The sequence below is a fragment of the Pagrus major genome, chromosome 20 (genome assembly GCF_040436345.1).
Source record: "Pagrus major chromosome 20, Pma_NU_1.0".
NCBI lineage: Eukaryota > Metazoa > Chordata > Actinopteri > Spariformes > Sparidae > Pagrus > Pagrus major.
The window spans coordinates 26777294-26792759 of NC_133234.1; the positions used below are offsets into that span (position 1 = coordinate 26777294).

The 15466-nt window shown below is 43.3% G+C and overlaps 1 protein-coding gene across 1 annotated transcript; it reads right to left on the minus strand.

Moving 5' to 3' along the window:
• Positions 1–4341: 4341 nt before the first annotated feature.
• Positions 4342–7721, minus strand: LOC141015855 (neoverrucotoxin subunit beta-like). Its single transcript, XM_073490070.1, has 3 exons — positions 7502–7721; positions 5681–7141; positions 4342–5016 (listed from the first exon to the last, which is right to left on the minus strand). Exons 1-3 carry the CDS (start codon positions 7590–7592, stop codon positions 4475–4477), a joined length of 2094 nt encoding a protein of 697 aa, XP_073346171.1. The 5' UTR covers positions 7593–7721; the 3' UTR covers positions 4342–4474.
• Positions 7722–15466: the final 7745 nt, after the last annotated feature.

The window sequence follows — 15466 nt, forward strand, 5'->3', positions numbered from 1 at the left end:
AACCAGCAGTTGAGGTCACCACCAAGTATCAGAGAATGTGAGTCCAGGTCAGGAAGAAGGGAGAAGAAGCGCTCCAGGAAGGCAGCGTCATCTGAGTTCGGGGCGTAAACATTAGCCAAAACCACATTTCTATTAAACAGTTTTCCGGACACAATGATGTAGCGGCCATTTCGGTCTTTGACAACACTAGAAGGTTCAAACGGAATGTTTTTCTCAATTAGACTGGCGGCTCCTCTCGCCCTGGCCTGGAAAGACGAATGAAATATTTGCCCAACCCAGCCTCTCCTGAGCAGAGAACAGTTTATGTCACGTAGGTGGGTTTCCTGCAAGTAGGCGATTCCCACTTTAAGGTGTTGGAGGTGCGTCAGAACCCTATTTCTCTTGACATGGTTATTTAGACCCTTGACATTCCAGCTAATAAGGTTTACATTGTTACTCATTGTAGGTTGTTATTAGATGAACAGAAGCTATAGTAGAAAAGTTGCAGCAGGCACCCACCGGGGGTAATGACATCTGTGAGCAGTTATTTCCAGTTGGATGTATACCTAGTAGTGCTTTATGCGACATTCCAGACAAAACAGAATGACAGTCAATACATAACAAAACCAAAAACAGAGAGAAAAATCCACCCCTACCCATAACCCATCTGATCACCACAGGTAGTGGCATCAGACACAAAAACATATGCATTAGCAACAAGTCTTCCAATTACCTCTCAGGATATCCCTTTTCCTAACTCAGTCATGAAAACAAAACCCCCAGTAATTCAGCTTATTGGTCATAATAGTAACATTGACCGGATATTTTGAACAGTATAACTCTCCTAACATTAACTGGTTTGCAGTGGCACACATTGTAAACACCGCTGTATCAGTATAAACAAGCCCGAGCTGCTAATCAGCTGACATAGATACTATGGTCAGTTGAGAGGGAAAACAGATGTCGGGAGTCCAGCACAGTAGTATTAAGCATACATCCATATACATTAAACCGTTGGTGCTGACCGATCGAGATTAATTATCACCATGGTTATCTACTTTGTGTTCATCGATGTATTTACGTGCTTCGGCGGCGGACTTGAGCCACTTCTTTTCGCCGTTGGGAAGCGTGATGCGTAGTCTCGCTGGAAATAGGAGAGCCGGCCGCCTCCCGAGCTTGTACAGCGTGGTCATGGCGTCCCTGTATTCCGCGCGCTGGCTCAGCACCTCCGGGCTGTAGTCTTCGACGATGCGGATGGGATGCCTGCGGTAATCCATCTTCCCCCTGCGACGTGCTTCCCGGACCAGGAGATCTTTGACCTGAAAGCGGTGGAGGCGCAGTACAACCGGGCGCGGTCTATCTCCTGGTTTGGGCTTAGCCGCCAAGCTCCGGTGTGCTCTGTCGACTTCTGGAGGGGTTGAAAGCGTCTCTTTTCCGTAGACTTCGGTCAGTAGGCCAGAGAAAAACTGAGGAGGGTTACCGGTTTCGGTGTTTTCGGGGAGGCCAAGTATGCGGATATTTTGCCGCCTGCTGCGTCCCTCTAGGTCGCTAACTTTAGCCGCTAGCTTGGTGTTGTCTTCACGGAGGCTGGAGCAGAGGGACTCCACGTCCTGGAGGCGCTGGTCAGCGTCGTTAGAGAAGGTTTCCAGCGAGGAGATACGCTCGCCGTGGTCTTCCACCATCGAGCGGATCTGGTCTAGCTTGTTATCCACTGCGCCCAGGGATGTCTTGAATTCGGTGGAAAGAGATTTCCTGTGCTGCTCCAGTAGCACCGTCATGGCTTCCACAGTTAGGCTATCGTTAGCTGTCGGTGCGTCCTCGTCTTTGTTGTATTTTGCGTTTTTGGGAGGCATAATGTGCAGTCCGGCAACACCAAACACTCCAGTAAAAGTAGTAGAAGAGGTCAAGTCGGTGTGTTTAAAGAAAGTTGGGGTTTAAATCGGTGGAAACTGAAACTGTGGCGGGAGCCTGAGAATTAGCGTCTACTCCGTGCACGCCATAACCGGAAGTCCCGTCTCTTTACTTTTCATTCATAGTAATCTTTATTAATAAGAAATCCGGTTAGGGTCTCGTTAGTGTCAAAATTACTCCCGTAATCTTTGAATGCTTCCCAGACTCGACTCACGACTTTACCATCCGCTCATGTCCATATAGTCTCATTACAATGATCATTTAGTCTCCACATTTTATGTTATCATTGTTGTTTGCTTAAATTATCCTTTCATTTATTCACCCTGATTTATTTAGTAAATAAACATATTTAACCGTACGTCGTTGTCTGTGCAGGTTTGTTTTAATGTGGAGAACCGATGGAAACTGTGTAGAAATCACTGCTTCATTTGTGAGATTGAATAAATTGATCTGAAATTGATTAGAATTGATACAAGTTAACCTTGTTTAGTCGAATTTGATTAATTACCTCCGGATTATTCAAATAGATAAAACATCGGAGGTGGTGCCCCATTAACGAGTGTTTTATTAATCGCCAGTGATTAATAAATTACATTTATTGGTAGTGTATCTCCTACACTGTTGAGAAGTTTAATTTATAACAAAACATCATGTTTTATAAACCTTTGTATGTTTTATGTTTAAAAGTGCTGTAGTGGCAAATTTACAATTCCACTCTGACAAAGAAGACTGAGACAAACATCTCCTCCAGTAATGTCACACTTTATTAATGCTCAGAGCACAGTATTACATGTGCACTAAAGACCCTCAAACATGATGACATGTGCACTAAAGACCCTCAAACATGATGACATGTGCACTAAAGATACTCAAACATGATGACGTGCACTAAAGACCCTCAAACATGATGACACGTGCACTAAAGATACTCAAACATGATGACACGTGCACTAAAGATACTCAAACATGATGACATGTGCACTAAAGATACTCAAACATGATGACGTGCACTAAAGACCCTCAAACATGATGACACGTGCACTAAAGATACTCAAACATGATGACACGTGCACTAAAGATACTCAAACATGATGACGTGCACTAAAGATACTCAAACATGATGACACGTGCACTAAAGATACTCAAACATGATGACACGTGCACTAAAGACCCTCAAACATGATGACATGTGCACTAAAGATACTCAAACATGATTACATGTCTACTAAAGATACTCAAACATGATTACATGTCTACTAAAGATACTCAAACATGATTACATGTCTACTAAAGATACTCAAACATGATGACATGTCTACTAAAGATACTCAAACATGATTACATGTCTACTAAAGATACTCAAACATGATTACATGTCTACTAAAGACCCTCAAACATGATTACATGTCTACTAAAGATACTCAAACATGATGACGTGCACTAAAGATACTCAAACATGATGACGTGCACTAAAGATACTCAAACATGATGACGTGCACTAAAGATACTCAAACATGATTACATGTGCACTAAAGATACTCAAACATGATTACATGTGCACTAAAGACCCTCAAACATGATGACATGTGCACTAAAGATACTCAAACATGATGACATGTGCACTAAAGATACTCAAACATGATTACATGTGCACTAAAGATACTCAAACATGATGACACGTGCACTAAAGACCCTCAAACATGATGACATGTGCACTAAAGATACTCAAACATGATGACGTGCACTAAAGATACTTAAACATGATGACATGTGCACTAAAGATACTCAAACATGATGACATGTCTACTAAAGATACTCAAACATGATTACATGTCTACTAAAGATACTCAAACATGATTACATGTCTACTAAAGACCCTCAAACATGATTACATGTCTACTAAAGATACTCAAACATGATGACGTGCACTAAAGATACTCAAACATGATGACGTGCACTAAAGATACTCAAACATGATTACATGTGCACTAAAGATACTCAAACATGATTACATGTGCACTAAAGACCCTCAAACATGATGACATGTGCACTAAAGATACTCAAACATGATGACATGTGCACTAAAGATACTCAAACATGATTACATGTGCACTAAAGATACTCAAACATGATGACACGTGCACTAAAGACCCTCAAACATGATGACATGTGCACTAAAGATACTCAAACATGATGACGTGCACTAAAGATACTTAAACATGATGACATGTGCACTAAAGATACTTAAACATGATGACATGTGCACTAAAGATACTCAAACATGATGACGTGCACTAAAGATACTCAAACATGATGACGTGCACTAAAGATACTTAAACATGATGACGTGCACTAAAGATACTCAAACATGATGACGTGCACTAAAGATACTTAAACATGATGACGTGCACTAAAGATACTCAAACATGATGACACGTGCACTAAAGACACTCAAACATAAAGAAGCGTTATATTATTTGACATTGTTATGTGACTGACATGATGACGCTTCACAATCAAAACATTTGAATCAGTGATTTCAGTGAACTGAACTGAATCTGAACTGAATCATGTGCTGACAAGTTTACAGACACAGAAACATGGATCCCCCCCAAATCCCGAAGGCTGGGTAAACAGGCTCAGTGAACTTGGTGTGGAAGGTGTAGATGTGACTCAGAGTGTCAGATGAGACCTTATAGTAAGACAGAGTGCCAGCAGGCCAGTCCAGATACACTCCCAGACGGGTGAAGGGAGGAGGATCAGGTAAATCATGTCTCTGATTATCATGAAATGCATAGAGAGCGTCTGGACCTGGGAACTGGATGTATTCTAAACACCAGGACAGTTTATTCCGTCCGAGCTTGGACTGCTGACCGTCTCCTTTCCTTGACATCCCTCTGTAGCAAACAGCTACAGTATCATTGAATAAAGAAATGCTTTCCAAGTCCACCTCCCAGTAGCAGCGCCCAGTCAGCCCCTCTCTGCACAGAATGTGAGTCCAATGATCAAATCTCTGTTGGTGGTCAGGATACGACTGGTCTGCTCCATGTGTCACCTTCTTGTTTCCCTCAGACAGAGTGAGGCTCTTGTGTGCTGTGTCTGGGTCCAGAGTGAGATCACAGGCGTCTGATGGAGAGAACGAGACGTGATCGTGATCACAATTCATACTGAAAATACATTTATGGATTATTATGAAGACATTTGAAAGGATAGGCTCATATAATTGAACATTCAGTCACATGCTCCTACGTACTGTTCATGGACAGTGGTGGAAAGTCAATATTTCACTTTGAGATACTTTCAGTTCCAACTTAAGTTGATGATGTTTGACTGTCATGTAGCCAACAGTTACAGTGGAGCAGTCGCTGGTCATTAAACTCTCAGAGCTCAGCCTCCGTCCAGCTGTGTTCTTACACATATATATAAAAGTATCTACTTCTGCTTCAGATGCTTTGATGATGTTTTGCTGATAACAGCTGTATAATTTTACTACAGTCATCTTTTGAATGCAGGACTAACTTGTATGGAGTCATTTTCTATTATTGTTCTGGTACTTTTACTGTATTAAAGGATCTGAGTACTTCTTTAACCACTGTGCATCCACAGTACTGTCGCTCATTTCACTTGAAGTCTATAAATCAGTTTCAGTTTCAGCGCCGAGAAAATCTGCAGGACTTTTCTAAGAAAAGCTTCAAATGAAGTCTGAGAGTAATAAAAGGAATGAGCAGTCAGGTTTCTGAAGGAGACTCATTTGTTCTTATTTGTCTTACAGTGAAAATAAAATACTTACACCAGATTAAATCTCTTCTGTCTGTGACAGTCTCCACATCAGTGATGTCAGGCTTTGAGAAATCCTCAGTGAGCAGAATGCCGTTCCTGTAGTGGTAGATGGTTGCTCCGGTGTATTTCTCATTTGCGATGGCCGCTACCAGGAAACACAATCTGCTGTCGCTCTTCAAAGATTTGGTTAAATCTTGGAAAGATTTGTCTTTTTCTCTCATTTTGGTGAAAACTTCATCTGAGTAGTACCATGGGACTTCATTGGTACTTCCTTTAAGTGAATCCAGGTATTTCTCCATGTCATCCAGGCAGGGGTCAGCACTCTGCAGGGAGGTGAAGACGAAGCACAGAGCATCATCGACACCTGCAGCAAGAACCTCTCTGTCCAGCTCTGACTGATTTGGGACGATCTTTGTTCTCTCCATCATTTCCACACAGGACCTGATGACGTTGATCTCTCTCTCTTTATGATCCAGCCACTTGTTTAGTTTTTCACAACTGAATGGTGACTCCTTTCTGTCTTCACAGAGTTTCTCTACTGAGCTCTCGTCTTCTTCACCTTCACGGATGGAGGGAAGTTTCTTCGCCATGTTTGTCTTGAGGTTGGATACGTAACGATTACAACAGTTTTGGAACTTGTTTAACTCGTCTTGGATCTGTGGAAAATTCTCTATCACTGTGTCGTCCAGAGAATCGTTGCACCTCATTTGTATTTTTCTTAAATCTTCAAAGGCATTTTGCACCTTCCACACTAATCCGACGCTGATCTCTCTCTTCAGCTCAGCTGCAGTAGTGTCAAAGACCTTCAGAGGCATCAGCCAGACCTTCAGAGGAACAGTGTCTGTTCCTTTTTTTCTCAGCAGCTTTGGAAGCTCGACATAGGTCTTCACTGCCTCTTCAAATGATGCAGGGTTGCTTTCAAGAATAAAGTCTCCGTAGAATTTGCAGGAGAATTTGTTGGTCAGGTCTTTTTCTTCATCAGTCAGCTTGATGTCAACTTTACCCTCAACATTAAATTTGGGGATCTTCTTGATCACTGCCTCCATGTGGCCCTGGATGCCCTGAACGCTGCTGGCTTCTAACTTCTCACTGTCAAACACAAAGAAAGCATCTGCCCCATAAAGGATTCCTGTGACTACATGTGTTGCTGTGGTCCTCTTGATGACATCTATCTGTTGGGTGTTCATGGTTTCATCTTGAGTCACTGACAACTGACTGAAGTGTGTGGTAGCTTTGTACCGACACGTCACTCTGCTCTGATTCTTCAATTTCTTCATATCATTCAGATACTTGGCAGATCCTCCAACTTCAACCAGTCCACTCATGAAACTGACCTTCAGAGAAGCTTCAATATCCAGCAGAGAGGACTTGGATTCAATGGAGTCAGATGCAGAAACTTCAAAGTTACTGGTTTGTTGAGACGTTTCACTTGTCTTCTCTTTTAGAGTTTTTTGATCCCACAATGTCAAACCTAAAGAAATTGGAAAACATCAGTTGTCTCATAAAGCAGAAATCACTGTGGACTTGGATCTTGGATCGGGCTTCATGATGTGGTCAAAGAGTCATATTTCAATTGTGACATGATTAGAGAGGTTAGAGACAACGATCGTTTTTGGGTCAGAATTCAAATTTTCACTGAACAAACTATCAAAATCAGGATGATGTGACATTTGTTGGGGTCCAAACAAACATGAATGAGTTAATCTGAGAACTAGATTCATGGGCCAGGGACCAGAGCAGCTTGGACATTTCCTGAACCTAGTTACAGATATACTATATACAGTACTGTTTTAAATATAATATTAGTTTATATATCGATGTCAAGACTTACCTGGGATCAGTTCATCTTTGCGAGCATCATAGAGCATTCCTAGGGTGAAAGGTCGACCCAGGGCAGCGACGTTCATGACATCTGAGGTCATTTCTTCAATCTGTTCAAGAGACACCACAACCTTCAGGACTTCATTTACACTTAAAGCTGCTGTGATATGTTTTTTATTGAAATCAGTGTTAAATAGCTCAATATTCCAACAATAATCCCTGTTATAGGGCTCCACCTTACACTTGGTGCAAAGCAAGTGTCATTGCTAGTTTCAGTCCGACTCAGTTGTCATTTTCACGCCCAGTGCCCACGTTGTTTAAAAAGCAAATGTACTTGTTCTTGTGACGTGTTGGACTTAAAGTGAGGTGTGTTCAGGTGCACTGATGGCGGACTGCTATCTTGAGGCAGCAGAAAGCGACGACACCACAGACCAACAAAAAGCTGGTCTAAAGTCAAAGGGCCCTATTCAGATGGTCTATAGCACACGGTGGTAGCGCGTTTAGGGCGTGTCCAAGTCCATTTGGCTCGTCAAACAGCAGATAGTCTGGGCACAAAGAGGTTGTGTTTGGTCTCTGAACTAGTCATGGGTGTGTTTTGGGCTGAACATTAATTAAACCAATCAGAGCGTCTTCTCACACTCCCTTCAGGAGCCAGGTGAGCCAGGACCCGGAGCATCTAAACAGGCACTGGTCTTCGCTGAGGGACGGAGATGTGATCCTCGGCTGCTGGACCCTCTGCCCCGCCACACCACCATCATCTGTCCCATCAACAACTCTGTTTGACTCCAAGTGCAACTGTCCACTGTGGTCGTATTCATATGTGAGAAGTGAACATGTATATATGTGTATATAGTCTTTATTTTTATTTAGTAGTATTTTATTCTATATTTCTATTATTCTGTTGTGTATTCTATCTTTGCTGTTGTCTTGTTTCAGTATCTGTAAGCTGCTGTTACGCCTGAATTTCCGCGGTGAGGATCAATAAAGTCTTATCTCTTATCTTGATGTAAAACCAGCTGCATCCAGGGTTCAAGTTACTCTGGAGCAAATAGGAGCTGAGCTCCCATTAAAACAGTAAAATTACACATATGTGTGGGTCACTAATACATTATCAACAACTTTATTTTAATCACAAACAATGATTTTTTCAATGTAGTGAGTCATTTTTACATTAATGATATAAATGAGTTAAAAGAAGCATGTGGTGTGTGCACTGTCACACCTTTTCTGATTTAAAAGAATTAACTTGTTGTGATCTACTTGACACGATTGTTGCAAGCAGTGGGCTGCTGAGTATGTGTGAAAGTCATAGACATTAACCACGTACACAAGTGAAGTCAGCAATATCCCAGACTCCCTTACAAATCCAGTGATTTTAAGAGTTGTTGCATAATGAGGAGAAACTTAACAAACGTTGTGAAACAGTTATGGCAAATTTTAAATCGTTGGTCCCTTCTTGTAAATTTGGCATTAAATGCACTACATTAAGATTGTTCCTCCCTTGTGAAAAGTGTCGCTTTGTTGCAGCATTGCTGTAAAAGCTGTGTGACTTCGTGTTTAAAGTGCAGCCTGGCTGCTTCTGTGTCTGAGGTGAGTCTTACCTCCCAGCAGCTCTTTGAACACACTGTTTCTACTGATTTCAGCATTTACACCAAATTAATGAACACATGACAGCAAACGTGTCAAATTATACAAATCCAGTAAACATGAACTAGTGGGCTACCTCTTTGGGGGGAAAAGAAGACCAGGAGAAAGTCACCAGACTCCCTTAAAAAACGCTCAATTTTAAGACTTGTTCATTAGAAGGATCTGTATAAACTTTGTGAAACGCTGTCTGCAAAACATTCTTATCTATATTGGCTTACTTGTTCATTCGGCAAACATTTAACATGAATATATTTCTTTATTTGTGTAATAAAGTGTTCTGTTTCCGTTTGCTCCACTGATACAGGTATATACTCTCTTCTCTCTCTCACACACAAAACGCACCTGTTCCACTATTATCCTAACGTTTGTAAGGGTTCGGGTGACTTTAGAGTCCCACGCAAAGCTCTGATAATAGCTGGATCCCTGGGTGCACCCCAGACATCTGCGGCCCATTTGTTAGTGACACATGCAGTGTATGTAGAGACGGTACATGAATGTTCCGCTCTGTAACACAGACCGGAGTTCAGAAGAAGTCTAAACACATATCTGTTTCTGTCACCCATCAGCCCAGTTTGTCCTCACCTGGTGAAGTTGTGCAGATCAGCTGAGTCGTGTCTGAGTCTTCTCGACTTCCAACTGGAGCTGCTTGTCCGATGATTTCTGGTTCTGGTGGGCTACTTTATACTGTAAGATACTCTCTTCCACCGACTCCTCCCATGACAAACCTTGACGTATTATTTATTTATGTAACCGACTTCAGGATTGAGACATGTAGTCAGGTGATAATGTTGTTCTTTAAAGAAATAAAGAGACAAGTAACTTAGTGTGCTGCCCCCTTTCACTCCTGCCAGACTTTTCCTGAACCCCAGTATGTGTTTTAACTGTATTCTTTATGCACATACCGCTTCATAAATCTGGTCTCAGTTACACAATCTCAAAACAATAAAACAGTCTCAAATAAAAATGATCATTCATATAATAACAGTGACGCTGCAACAAACTTCGTAGCCTCGTAACCCTCGTTTTCTTTGTTTTGTTGATAAATGTGGAGAATCAAATTAGAACAAACAAACAAACACTTATCACTATATCAGAACTAACCATAAAAAACGACTGCCATGTTTGTGATCAATCAAAGTGTATTTGTCACAGCCACAGGCCTTTCTCTGTTAGAAATAAAATCATCATGCTTCGGTACCACTACACTAAGTCTGTGTACCTCTGATAGAGCCTGGTGCTGGTGGCACACGACTGACTTTAAGTATCCACTCTGGATAACATGTGCACAACTGCACATCACACTCAAACAACATGGGATGACTATTCAAAACTAAAGGTGGTCAAATGAAATATTAGAGTGTGTGGCTTTAATTTTGTCTGAGCAGTGTAGATGGAGGACAGACAGACAGTCCACTGTGTGAAGGAATGCAGAAATACTGATCTGACAGAAACTCTCTTCTGACTTCAGGCGTGTACGTTTCCAAACACAACAACCAATGTGAACATCAAACTCTCTCTGCCTAAATTGCGAACACACCCTCTAGCAACACCAAAGCAGCCATTGTGCCATGTGGCACAGCCAACATGCACGGCTACAGCCCTTATACAGTGCTGGTTACACCTCAAAGTGTTCTTACTCCCCAATAACACAGGAAAATAATCTTTATTTATGTTTATAATAATCATGCATTCATTTGTTTATTTACATAAGGATCATTCTCATTATAATGATCATAATGCACACTGACAAACATATTTACAGACGACAGTAAAAACAAGGTGAACAACTCACCGTGTGATCATAGTGAAGGTTTTTTAAACTACACATGTCATTCTAACACAATTTAGTGAAAAACCCAGCTCCAAATAAAACATCAGCCTGATTCACACTTTTCTTTTCTTTTCTTTGCCGGCTCGATGTCAATAGAAATGTAATTCACCATTAAAGAAGGCTGATATACATCCGACAGGCAGCTGTGGAGGACGAGGACAGACACTGGGCAGCTCTTAATCTAACACAGTTCACATATTATTTTTACTATTTGAAGATGGAATATTTTTAATGTTTGTACTGTCTGGAGAATACAGTATCTGTGTGAAACAGGCAGGATACGATACAAGAAGGTGTTTGTGTGATTTTGGATCTGATGTGCATGCCGAACACACCCAGCTGGCACTTTACTCGACACTGGCAAGTTCAGTTCAGTCATTTTATAATCACAGATGGGAAACTTGATTTGCAGTCGGGGGCACAAGATAAAAAACCCAGAATACAAAAAACAAAAGTACAAAAATGTTTCCTGAACATTGAATATACACACAATAGGACAACAAAACAATCTCTAACGTACTATATCACATGTGCAGATTAAGCAGAGTTATTGCACAAAGGAGTTTTAACTCCTATTGCACTTGAACCGGTGAACTCTGGATCTACGGGCTGAGGGAAGAGTTTCAAACTCAAAGTGAGTTGTAAAGGTTTGACAATGTGTCCATTTTTGTTGAAAAATGCCGTATTCAAAACTAAAGGTGGTCAAACGAAATATTAGAGTGTGTGGCTTTAATTTTGTCCGAGCAGTGTAGATGGAGGACAGACAGACAGTCCACTGTGTGAAGGAATGCAGAAATACTGATCTGACAGAAACTCTCTTCCGACTTCAGGCGTGTACGTTTCCAAACACAACAACCAATGTGAACATCAAACTCTCTCTGCCTAAATTGCACGTTGGAAATGTCCTCTAGCAACACCAAAGCAGCCATTGTGCCATGTGGCACAGCCGTCATGCACGGCTACAGCCCTTATACAGTGCTGGTTACACCTCAAAGTTGTCACACCGCGATGAGGTTTGTCTTGTCTTGGGTTTTTGTCTCGTAACTTCCTGTTTTATTTTGAAAACTAACTCTCCTCTCGTTTCAGGTCACTTGCCCTTCCTCATGTGTCACCGGTCTGATTGTCTCACCTGATCCCTGATTGTTTCCACCTGTTCCCCATTACTCTCATGTGCTTATAGTCTGCGTCTCCCCTTTGTCTTGTGCCAGAGTGTTTGTGATTGTCACGCACCCCAGCCCTCGTCCACAGCCTTGTTCCAAGCCACGAATTGCGAGTTTGTATTCTTCTACTTTTCCTCTTAAATGAGTGACCTTTTGTTTGATAATTATTTTTCAGAGTATTCCAAGATAATTTCATAGCCTGCTGTTTGCCTCCAGTGGAGTGCCTCTTTTGTTTCCTTCGTTTTCATAGATAGTCGATAGTGTAGTTTTTGTTTATAGCCTTTTCCTTTTCCTCCGATTGGAGTGATTTTTTGTTTTTATAGCCGTTTGTGCCAGAGTAGTTTAGTTCTTTGTACTTTTTCTGTGCCTCCTTGAGAGTGATTTTTTTGTTTCATTAGTCTTTTTCTTTGAGGTCGTTTTTGCCTCGAGTTTATTGTAGTTTTGTTTCTTGTTTTCATAGCCCACAGATTAGATTGTTTCATAGCCTGTTTGTTTGTCACCTGGTTTAAGAGCTCAAGTGGAGAAATCAAATCTCAAATAAAAACCTGCTTGCATTGCTCTAAATCTGCTCCTGAGTCCTCCTTCCTTGTCCAGGCCTGACAGTACACTCTGGCCAGTATGGACTCAGCAGAACAAGAGAAATTGTCAGAGATACTGCGGACCCAAGAGGCTCGCCTCGTCTGTCAGGAGGAGTTCCAGACGGCGATGGCGTCACACCTGGGTCAACTCACGTCACAGCTACAAGGCATGATGAGCCAGCTGGCACGACCGACCGCTACAGCCCCGCCTCAAGCAGCAGCAGCAGAAGCAGCAGCAATACCGACCCCAGTGACACCCACTGTCAGATCTGGCAGTAAGTTGGCTCTGCCAGCACAATTCACCGGGGAACAGGGAATGTGTCGGACATTTATTATTGATTGCTCCATTCATTTTGAACTGACTCCTCATGCTTTTCCCACCGATCGATCTAAGATCGCTTTCATGATCTCCCACCTGTCCGGTAGAGCTAAAGCTTGGGCTTCAGCCGAATGGGCTCATAACTCTCCACTCTGCAGGTCCCTCACTGATTTCCAGGCAGCGTTAAAAAAGATCTTCGATCCGGTGACAACCGACCGAGAGAAGGCTCAAGAGCTGAGTGGACTAAGACAAGGCAGCACTTCGGTTTGTGACTAGGAGCGAAGGTGTCTGAAATTAACCTGTTCTCTGCTCATCCCGCTACAGACTCTGAATACCCAGATCTGAGCTCAGTACCTTCATGCTACCATCACCTTCAAGAAGTTTTTAGTAAAACCAAGGCCATGTCCCTTCCTCCACACCGACCATATGACTGCACTGTTGACCTGATTCCTGGCTCCACCATTCCCAAGGGCCGCTTGTACTCTGTTTCCGGCCCAGAGAGAGAGGCCATGAAAGAATACATTGAGACATCACTGAAAGCAGGTTTGATCCGTCCCTCATCGTCACCAGCAGGTGCTGGCTTCTTCTTTGTGGGCAAAAAAGACGGGTCCCTAAGACCCTGCATAGATTACAGCCCTCTCAATGACATTACTATAAAGAATCGTTACCCTCTTCCCCTCATGTCCTCTGTATTTGACCAGCTCCAACAAACCAAGGTGTTCACGAAACTAGACCTGCGTAATGCCTACCATTTGATCCGCATCAGACAAGGGGACGAGTGGAAAACCGGGTTCAACACTCCCAGCGGCCACTATGAATATTTAGTCATGCCTTTTGGACTCACCAACGCCCCTGCCGTATTCCAAGCCATGATAAATGACGTTTTAAGAGACTTTCTTGACCTTTTTGTATACGTGTATTTGGACGACATTCTCATTTATTCGCCTGACATTGACTCTCACCATGTGTTCCGAGTTCTCAAAAGGCTGTTGGACAACGACCTCTATGTTAAAGCTGAAAAAGTGCATTTCATGCCGACACTGTCTCCTTCCTGGGCTTCATTGTAGCCCCTGGAAGAGTTCAGATGGACCCGGCTAAAGTTAGCGCTGTGGCTGAGTGGCCCACGCCTGATAGCCGCAAGAAGGTTCAGCAGTTCTTAGGATTTGCTAACTTTTACAGGCGGTTTATCAGAAACTTCAGCGCAATAGCTTGTCCTCTCCATGCTCTTACCTCCTCCCATGTACAGTTCCACTGGTCTCCGGAGGCGGAGAAGGCATTTCAGCACCTCAAGTGTTGATTCACGTCAGCCCCCATACTCATGATGCCAGACCCACAGCGTCAGTTTGTGGTCGAGGTGGATGCATCCAATGAAGGCGTCGGAGCAGTCCTCTCTCAGCGCTCTGAACAGGATAACAAGATGCATCCCTGTGCCTTTTTGTCACGACGACTGTCCAAGGCAGAGCGGAACTACGATGTCGGTAACAAAGAACTTTTGGCTGTCAAAATTGCATTGGAGGAGTGGAGACACTGGCTAGAGGGGGCCAACCAACCGTTCATTGTCTGGACAGATCACAAGAATCTAGAGTATATTCGTAAAGCCAAAAGACTGAATTCTCGCCAGGCCAGGTGGGCGCTTTTCTTTAACCGATTCTCTTTTTCCCTCTCTTACAGGCCGGGGTCCCGGAACGTCAAGCCTGACGCCTTGTCTTGACTATTCGACCCCGAGCCTGTTGCCAAAGAACCAGAACCCATCCTTCTACTGAACTGTGTGGTTGGAGCTATGGTTTGGGAAATAGAAGATGAGGTAAAGCAGGCAAACGGTGGAGCTCCATCACCTAGTGGGTGCCCGGATAACCGGTTGTTTGTCCCAGTCGAACTGCGCCCACAGGTGATCCACTGGGCTCACACCTCACTGCTTTCATGTCATCCGGGAGTTCGGAGAACGATGTTCGCCATCTCTCGGCGGTTCTGGTGGCCATCCATGGAGCCGGAGGTCCGGGAGTACGTGGAGGCATGTTCGGTCTGTGCACGTAACAAGACATCTTCCGGGTCACGCATGGGTCTTCTGCAGCCGCTCCCCATCCCCTCCAGACCGTGGTCTGACATATCCCTAGACTTCGTCACGGGGCTCCCGGTCTCTCAAGGTAACACGACTGTCCTCACAGTGGTGGACAGGTTCTCCAAGATGGTCAGATTCATCGCTCTGCCAAAGTTACCCTCCGCCAAAGAAACAGCGGAGGCCATGATGACCCATGTGTTCAAGGTTCATGGGTTTCCTAGAGACATCGTCTCTGACCGGGGGCCCCAGTTCGTGTCTCGGTTCTGGAGGGAGTTTAGCCGCCTCATAGGGGCAAAGGCCAGCCTGACCTCGGGGTATCACCCGGAAGCCAACGGCCAGACCGAATGCCTAAACCAGCAGTTGGAAACCGGCCTCCGGTGT

Coding starts and splice junctions, on each gene's coding strand:
- LOC141015855 (XM_073490070.1), bottom strand. CDS start 7,592: ATGACCTCAGATGTCATGAACGTCGCTGCCCTGGGTCGACCTTTCACC. Junction 7,142..7,501: donor CAAAGATGAACTGATCCCAG/GTAAGTCTTGAC, acceptor CAATTTCTTTAG/GTTTGACATTGTGGGATCAA. Junction 5,017..5,680: donor CAGAAGAGATTTAATCTGGT/GTAAGTATTTTA, acceptor TCTCTCCATCAG/ACGCCTGTGATCTCACTCTG.